The sequence below is a fragment of the Terrapene carolina genome, unplaced genomic scaffold, assembly GCF_002925995.2.
Source record: "Terrapene carolina triunguis isolate 2854851 unplaced genomic scaffold, T_m_triunguis-2.0 Scaffold172, whole genome shotgun sequence".
Classification (NCBI taxonomy): domain Eukaryota; kingdom Metazoa; phylum Chordata; order Testudines; family Emydidae; genus Terrapene; species Terrapene triunguis.
Window position 1 is genome coordinate 1,278,437 of NW_020664523.1, and position 8,695 is coordinate 1,287,131.

General features: G+C 44.1%; 1 protein-coding gene across 8 annotated transcripts in view; it reads left to right on the forward strand.

The window, feature by feature from the left end:
• HDAC8 (histone deacetylase 8) overlaps window positions 1–8,695 on the forward strand; it is a 104,722-nt gene that overhangs the window by 83,366 nt on the left and 12,661 nt on the right. For 3 of the 8 annotated variants that reach the window (XM_026653927.1, XM_029912051.1, XM_026653929.1), the window contains one exon: window positions 4,213–4,350. The exons of 2 other annotated variants lie outside the window; for them this stretch is intronic. In XM_026653927.1, coding sequence (XP_026509712.1) covers window positions 4,213–4,350 — 138 coding nt within the window. Of the gene's footprint in view, window positions 1–4,212; window positions 4,351–8,695 lie in introns of those variants that run through there. 3 more of the 8 variants (XM_026653928.1, XM_026653930.1, XM_026653932.1) reach the window with 3 other exon arrangements.

Genomic DNA, 8,695 nt, shown 5'->3' on the forward strand with positions numbered 1-8,695 from the left:
TTTCCTGTTTCTTTTATAGAAATGAAATTAAAAGATCTTATTGAGCTTAGCAGCTTTTTCAGCTGAATGTGTAAATTCCTTGAAATAACTTGCTTTGCGCATTATTACATGCTAATGCATGCATTGCACTAAGCTCCTTTGCAAACTCAAACCAATCAAAGGCTCGAGACCAGTGGCTTTCAACCTGTGATCCGTGGACCCCTGGGGATCTGCAGACTGTCGAAAATTTCCAAAGGGGTCTGCACCTCCATTTGAAATTGTTTAGGGGTCTGCAAATGAAAAGGTTGAAAACCACTGTTCCATTCAAGTGTCAGTTGTTTTTGCTGTAGCCTTGTTAAGCAAGGTAAGAATGCTTTTTACCATGGGAAAAATGTTCATAGTTCTCCCACAACGTGAACCGGAGGTGAATTGGAAAATCCTTTCCAAATTCACCTCAGGGCACAAACCAAGCAAGGAAATGTCCAGCTCTTGAAAGGTGACTATTTCAGAAAGTTGTGGACCAGTTGAAAGTAGATGTGCATGGAAACTGTATTGTAAGTTTATCATTAGTAGCCACTAGGATGGTAGTATGCTATAACAACCATTGAACATTCAGGATATAATGTAACTAGTGGAGATGCCATATGCATTTGAGGTATGCATATGATAGAAATTACCATTATTATCATGACACTCGGACCATCAGTCAAATCTAAGACTTTATTGAAGAGCGAGGTTAAAATTTTCAAAATGATTTAAGGCCTTAGTCTCTTCTGAAAATGGAATTTAAGTGCTTCTGAAATCTTACCCCTAGGAAAAATGACCCTTTCATTTACATGACCTTCACCTCCTAACATTCTAGGAGGAATCCGTGTGTCTTGTTCATACAGGCAGAGTGCTCAAATTATAGTCTAAATGACTGAGAAGATCAGTATTTCAATCTGCTGTTCCATTGCCATGAGCATTACTATAGGTCCTTTTTAGGGCTGTTGATTAATCGCAGTTAACTCATGCGATTAACTCAAAAAAATTAATCGGGATTAATCGCACCGTTAAACCATAGAATACCAATTGAAATTTATTAAATATTGTGGATGTTTTTCTACATTTTCAAATATATTGATTTCTATTACAAGACAGAATACAAAGTGTATAGTGCTCACTTTATATTATTTTTTATTACAAATATTTGCACTGTAAAAATGATAAAGGAAATAGTATTTTTCAATTCTTGTCATACAAGTACTGTGGTACAATCTCTTTTTTGTGAAAGTGTAACAAAACAATGTAAAACTTTAGAGCCTACAAGTTCACTTAGTCCTACTTCTTGTTCACCCAATCGCTAAGACAAAAAAGTTTGTTTACATTTATGGGAGATACTGCTAGCTGCGTCTTATTTACAATGTCACCTGAAAGTGAGAACTGGCATTCGCATGGAACTTTTGTAGCTGTCATTTCAAGTATTTATGTGCCAGATATGCTAAACATTCGTATGCCTCTTCATGCTTCGGCCACCATTCCAGAAGACATGCTTCCATGCTGATGACGCTCGTTCAAAAAAATGCGTTAATTAAATTTGTGATTGAACTCCTTGGGGGAGAATTGTATGTCTCATGTTCTGTTTTACCCGCATTCTGGCATATATTTCATGTTATAGCAGTCTCGGATGATGACACAGCACATGTTCGTTTTAAGACCACTTTCATAGCAGATTTGACAAAACGCAAAGAAGGTACCAATGTGAGATTTCTAAAAATAGCTACAGCACTCAACCCAAGATTTAAGAATCTGAAGTGCCTTCCAAAATCTGAGAGGGACAAGGTGTGGAGCATGCTTTCAGAAGTCTTAAAAGACAACACTCCGATGCGGAAACTATAGAACTCAAACCACCAAAAAAGAAAATCAGATGCTGGTGGCATCTGACTCATGATGATGAAAATGAACATGTGTTGGTCCTCTCTGCTTTGGATCGTTATCGAGCAGAACTCGTCACAGATGCAAGTCCTCTGGAAGGATGGATGAAGCATGAAAGGACATATGAATCTTTAGTGCATCTGGCACGTAAATATCTTGACGCCGGCTACAACAGTGCCATGTGAATGCATGTTATTTTCAGTTGGCGTTGTAAACAAGAAGCAGGCAGCATTATCTCATGCAAATTGTAACCAAACTTGTTTGAGCAATTGGCTGAACAAGAAGTAGGACTGAGTAGCCTTGTAGGCTCTAAAGCTTTACATTGTTTTATTTCTGAATGCAGTTATTTTTTGTACATAATTGTAAAAAACAAACGAAATTGTACTTTTCAATTCACCTAATACAAGTACTGTAGTGCAATCTTTTTATCATGAAAGTTGAATTTAACTTTCATGATAAAAAGATTGCACTACAGTACTTGTATTAGGTGAATTGAAAAGTACAATTTCGTTTGTTTTTTACAGTGCAAATATTTGTAATCAAAAATAAATATAAAGTGAGCAGTGTATACTTTGTATTCCATGTTGTAATTGAAATCAATATATTTGAAAATGTAGAAAACATCCAAAAATATTTAAATAAATGGTATTCTATTATTAACAGTGCGATTAATCATGCGATTAATTTTTTTAATCGCTTGACAGCCCTAGTCCTTTTGTATTGTTTTATGGGCTAAAATGAGGGCATGAAATGATGAAAGATATGCTGCAACTTCCTCTGAAATACGATATTTATCCTTTAATGGAGGGTTAAATAAACAACTCCAATTTTGTTCCACTGTAAAGCCATCCAGCACTTCTCTTAGAACGCAGTTTATCCAGATTTGTGTTCCTCAATCATAGCACCCGTACGTGGATAGTTTTAGGAGAGTGGTAACCAGAAACAAAACCTTTCAACTCTGTCACAGACTCAAATCCCACCCAAGTCAATAATGAACTGAATGAAGTCTTAGCTGTGTGTCTGGTCTCTGTGGTCTGGAAGTTATGTCCTAGGGAAAAGGGGTCCATGTCAAAATTTGTTGTCACAATTGGCACTTCTTGCCAAGGCTGCCAAGAAAGTTAAGAACTAACTGAGCTATGGAGATTTCTCTTCTCCTCTCCTGGAGATGGTTGCTGATCATCAGAATTGAAGCACGTTATTGGCTCAGTGGGGGAAAGCTTTCACAGCTGCTGCCTGTGCTGTACGTATTTGTAGATAAACGGGGGATCTCAGCTGATGAGCTGCCAAATGACACCTTTCCTATATTCCCCCTGTGTATCATTTAATCACAAGGGGGAGTACAACTAGTTTGGCTTTCCCTTAATTTTATAGAATAAGCTTGATTCCTGCATGCCTAATTACTTTCTCGTAAACTGGCCAACCTTTTAGGCTAAGTTTAAATTCAAATGTATACATTTTTTTAACACACTTAACTCAAAACCAGCTGAATTTTTAAAACCTCCCACGTGCTGGTTCTGTGCTCGGTGTTGTGTGCTCATGCAATAATTTATGGTATTCTGTATTAATATGAAAAACTGCAGTTTTTCTCCTATAGACTTAGTTGCACATCTGTAGCACATTGTATGGAGAGGTATGTTAACAGCCTTGTGCATAGCCCTGTTCCTTACTGTATTTCCTATCTGATGTAGCACCTTCCCGGTGTGCAGGGATCATGCCAGTGAAAGAATGTTTTGTGCTAGAGCTGTGCAAGGGGGTGGGTTCAAAGTATCACCACTCTAACACAAGGAAATCCAGCCTGAGTGTTGATTTCATTGTGTGTTCTCATTTAATACAGGCAGGTGTGTAGGTACCAATGTGTGTGATATAACAATGCTAAATGGATTTGCCGGATGTGCCAAGGGGGATGACAAATAAAATTTGTCAGCTGCAGTGCTGTAAAATATGGCTCATATATGGAACTTGAATTGTTAGAGCAGTTGTAGAGTTCAAGCAGGTAGAAGCTCCATAACACATGCATTAATTAATTAAGCTATGTGAGCCACCTTGGAGGGGAAGAGGTATTTTACAGATGAGTGGATCAGTGGTAGAGCTGGGAAGAAACTCAGTCTCCTTAATAGAGATGGGGAAATAGCCACTAAACTAGAGAGAGACAAAAGCTCTCTATTTGGGATATCAGGAGCACATTTGGAACCTAGTGAACAACAAGGATGGTAGTTGGTCTCCACTACCCCTAGTCGCACCGCAGATGCTTCCCCCTACTGCATTGTTTTCAGGTCAGTTCTCTTTGAACCTCACCCAAACCATTTCTGCCCTGCACAGCGACGACTTTGCTGATTTCCCTTTCCCTGCAGTTTTTCACAAAGTATGGTCCTGATTACGTGCTGGAGATCACACCGAGCTGCAGGCCAGACCGCAACGAGCCACATAAAGTCCAAGAAATCCTCAGCATCATCAAAGGTGAGTTTCCCCCACCTCCTGCCACCTTACTGCTCTGAGAGACAGACTGCTGGCTGTTGCGAAACCCAAAAATAATACATTAAGGAGGAGAATATTTCTCTTAGTATCTTTATGGCTCTGGCTAGGAAGCTGAACTCCATGTGCTTGACAAGTCATAATATACAATGACATCCATCTTCTGCCCGGTGTTGGATGTGGTAACGGGTTAGTTGTGAAGTGCAAATGTTTCTATAGGCGTGACCGCTACACTGTGGTCTGTGGCCCGTGGAATTCTAAAAAAGGCAGTCCACAGCTGTCATCCTCTTCAGTACGAAAGGGCAGCCTGCAGAAACCCCAGGGCCTGGTGCTTGTTTATTTTTCATTGTTTTAACCTGTCTGTGGCTGCTGTACAGACACTAAAGCAAGCACACAGAATTAGTTAACAACAGAGCAATAGGCTCACATGTCCACTAAAGCTAAATCTCTGAGCACCAGCCAAGAGAAATGTGTTTATACCATGCCCCAAAGGTCAACAGATCTGGGCTCTGCTGGACCAACAGGGGACTCTTAACTCCCCACTCCTGCACACACACCTCTCAAGATGCCCAATTCTAGGGACATTTACTGAGTGCACTTCAGCTGTTCTGAACTGTCTAGTGGCGTGTGGGGAACAGCGGGCCTGGCCCCGCTGCTTAGATCAGGATAGAGCGTTCCATGCTGCCATCCATGGTCTGACTGGACTTCATTTCTGTATTGAATGGGACAGTGGCTATAAAATGCCCGGTGCTCCACCAATCGATTTCAGACATCGGGTTCTTGGTACGCTGCCGAATGCAGCCTTCGGTTACACCAGTTTGGTTGACCAATTTTAGTCATTAATTCCCTTAACATGCTTCTGGCACCATCTCAGGCTTGCACTACTCTCTTTCCTTCCTCCCTCCCTCCCTGCAGACACACACACCTGCCTCAGACACACACCCTCCTTTAGGAATATTTTAACTTAAAATTTAGCTTTGTGCCAGGTGCTGTATTAAGAGCCCCGGCGACTGCACTCCGTCCTGTATCCCCAGATCCAGACCAGCACAGGCAGCGGCAGATTCCCCCACACCCCCTTAGTACCATGCTTCACCCCAATATGGAAGGGTGATCTCTAGAGGTGAGAGGGAAGATTGCTCTTCATGGCCCGTTCTTTCCTTGGCCTCTCTGGAGTCTGATGACAAGGAGGCCAGTGAGTGCCATGTGCAATGGAGGTGGCTTGAGTGGATATTGGTCCATTGGGAACTACATTGAGAACCCGAATTCATTTCTTGTAAACCACCAAATAGCCACTGAAGGATGGAAAGTTCCATAGCACAGTTCCAGTCCCAATTCACTGAACTCTCCAGTGCCTTCTACTCTGTGAAAAGATAAGATGAGACTGAATCTAACTAGTTTGCAACCCATCTGTAAAGCCACTGTGTCTTGGAGCGGGGTTACCTGGCCCCAGCAGCATTCATGTACATCCTTAGAACACGTCACAGCTGCTGGACCAGCCAGTTTCCAAAGGTGGAGGGGCTAGCATCATATCTGGATACCCCTATTAGTGTAAATTACATATTTTAGTCCAGATGCGCTCCCTTCCTGCATCACAAGCGCTTGAGCAAAGTTTTGTAGTTAATTAAATGCAGATTAGGGCTCTTTCTTCAAGTCCCAGATTCCATTGCCATTCTCAACTAAATAGAAGTCGAGTTATAAAGAGACACTCCCAGCTCTGTGTAGGGAAAAAATTAGGATTTCCTTTATATTTTAAAAAAAGTGTTGTGACTCGGTACATGATTTCTTATACAATCGGTTTAACCCTACTCTAAAAACAGAGGTGGGCAAACTATGGCCCGCAAGCCACATCCGGCCCGCGGGACCCTCCTGCCCGGCCCTTGAGCTCCTGGCCTGGGAGGCTAGCCCCCAGCCCCTCCTCTGCTTTTCCCCCTCCTGCGCAGCCTCAGCTCGTCCCGCCGCTGATGCAATGCTCTGGGCGGTGGGGCTGCGAGTTCCTGGGGCAGCGCAGCTGCAGAGCCGGGGCCTGACCCGGTGCTCTGTGCTGCGCGTTGCGTGGCTGTCTCCAGCTGGGCGGCCGCTAGCCACAGGTGCTCCAGGCAGCGCGGTGAGGAGGGGGGTTGGATAGAGGGCAGGGGAGATCAGGGTGGTGGTCAGGGGGTGGGGGTGTGGATAGGGGTTGGGGCAGTCAGAGGGCAGGGAACAGGGGCTTGAATGGGGGTAGGGGTCCCGGGGGGGGGGGGGAGTCAGGAGGGGGAGGGGGGGTTGGATGGGGCGGCGGTGGGCAGTTGGGGCAGGGGTTCCAGGGGCAGTCAGGGGACAGGGAGAAGGGGTGGTTGGATGTGGCGGGGTCCGGGGGGGGGGGGGGGGGTCAGGAATGAGAGGAGGGGTTGAATGGGGCAGCAGGAGGCAGTCAGGGACGGGGGTTCCGGGGTGGTCAGGAGACAGGGAGCGGGTGTTGGGGGTTGATGGGGCAGGGGTCCTGTGGGGCGGGCGGATAGGGGGCAGGGGCCGGGGCTGGGCCATGCCTGGCTGTTTGGGGAGGCACAGCCTCCATACAATTTCCGAAACCCGATGCGGCCCTCAGGCCAAAAAGTTTGCCTGCCCCTGCTCTAAAATGTACCCTCCTGCCATGCTGGATACACCGCAGGAAACATGTGCTGCAGGGAAACTGAAACTGACCAGTTTCGTTTTACTGAATGAACTGTAAGTGGATTGCAGAAAGATCACCAAAAGCAGTACTGGGGAAAAGTGAATTTGACCTTAGTGTTCAGTTTTAACAATCTTGCGTAGAGGTAGAAACACTGTAGAAAAGATTTGTGTCATTTCAGTGTCCATTTAAAACTCCTCCTAGTATCAGCTGGATCAGTTAAAATACAAATCAGAAGGTGTGTGCTGGACTGCACAGCACAAATGCCTATTAACAGGCCTATGAGAAAACAGTGGGTGTTTGATTATTGGATTAGTGCCGATGCTGTTTTGTAAGAAAGGGACTTCTGAAAAGTATAAAATTTTATGTTCTCTTGTGAACACACATAGTGCTACAAGTCATTCATGCTAAGGAGATAAATGAGGCTCCGTACAGAAATAGATGGTAGGTCACTGGAGTTGCGAGGACTACATATGATGTAAACTTGGGGAACAGATTATTTTGCATCATGTATTCTGTTCAATAATGTACCCTTCCCCCCATAAATTTGATTAGAGTCTAACTTTAGGAATGTCTTGGCATTCTGGAGTCCTGTACAAACTTGTGGTTTATGATTACCACCTTGGATTTACAACCACTTCTAAACAGTTGTGGGGAAGGAAGGAAGAACTTCTGCCTCTGTATTGTACATGATAAATCATTCAAAATGTATGCAAAAGGCATGGGGCCTTTGTGGCAGATCCAGATGGACATTCTTAATAGGAACCATGTGCCCAGAGCTCCATTTGCCAAACTGAATTCAGATCCCTGTCTCAGCACTCTAAATTAAAGCCTGCTTTTGTTGAAATCACACCAGAGAAAGGACTGCTGCTTCTAGCATGAACTGTAAATTGGTGGTTTATGCTTCAATGTATTTGTTTAGAATAATTTTTTCAGTTAAAAGAAGGTCGAAAAATAAGGATGATGGAGAACAGTGGGGCCATGTGGTATGATCATATTGCTAACTGGATTATAAGAGCGTTTTGGGGGATGGATTCTAGTCACCTCTAGCTGTAATCATCTTCCAAACACACACAGGCATCTCAGCTAGCAGAAGGGAGCCCCTGAGGAGGACAGATGGAGGGCAAGCTAGTTATACTGCAAACAGAAAAATTGTGTATACACGTGTCCTGTGTCTATCTAGTCACAGGGTTTTCTATACCACCCGTTACCCTAGGAAGAAAGGGGAGAAGTCTCTTAGCTTGCTACCTACTTGTCCAGGGTTAGTACAGACCTGGAGTCTTAGCAGCAGTTAAGAATGGAAGGCAGATGGATAGGAGGGAGATGCTTTGGGTTTCAGCTATTTCCTTAGGATGTTTTCCCTTCCCAGCCTGAGCTCAGTTTGAGTCAGCTGCTCTCCTGGTGCTGATCTCTTGAAGCTGCTGGGACATCCTTGTGGTGGCGCTGGTTGCATTTTACAAAACCAAATGTCCAGCTGAACATCGTTGGTATATTGCTGGCAGCGGAGCCAAGGGTGTCTTGGCATCTTTCCAAGTGGTTCCATGTAATACTGAAGAGGAGGGTAGGCAGGACATATCCCTGAAGGTGCTCTTGGGGATGTGGAGCTCATCCATTAGAGTGTCAAGTATCAGAGGGGTAGCCGTGTTAGTCTGAATCTGTAAAAAGCAACAGAGGGTCCTGTGG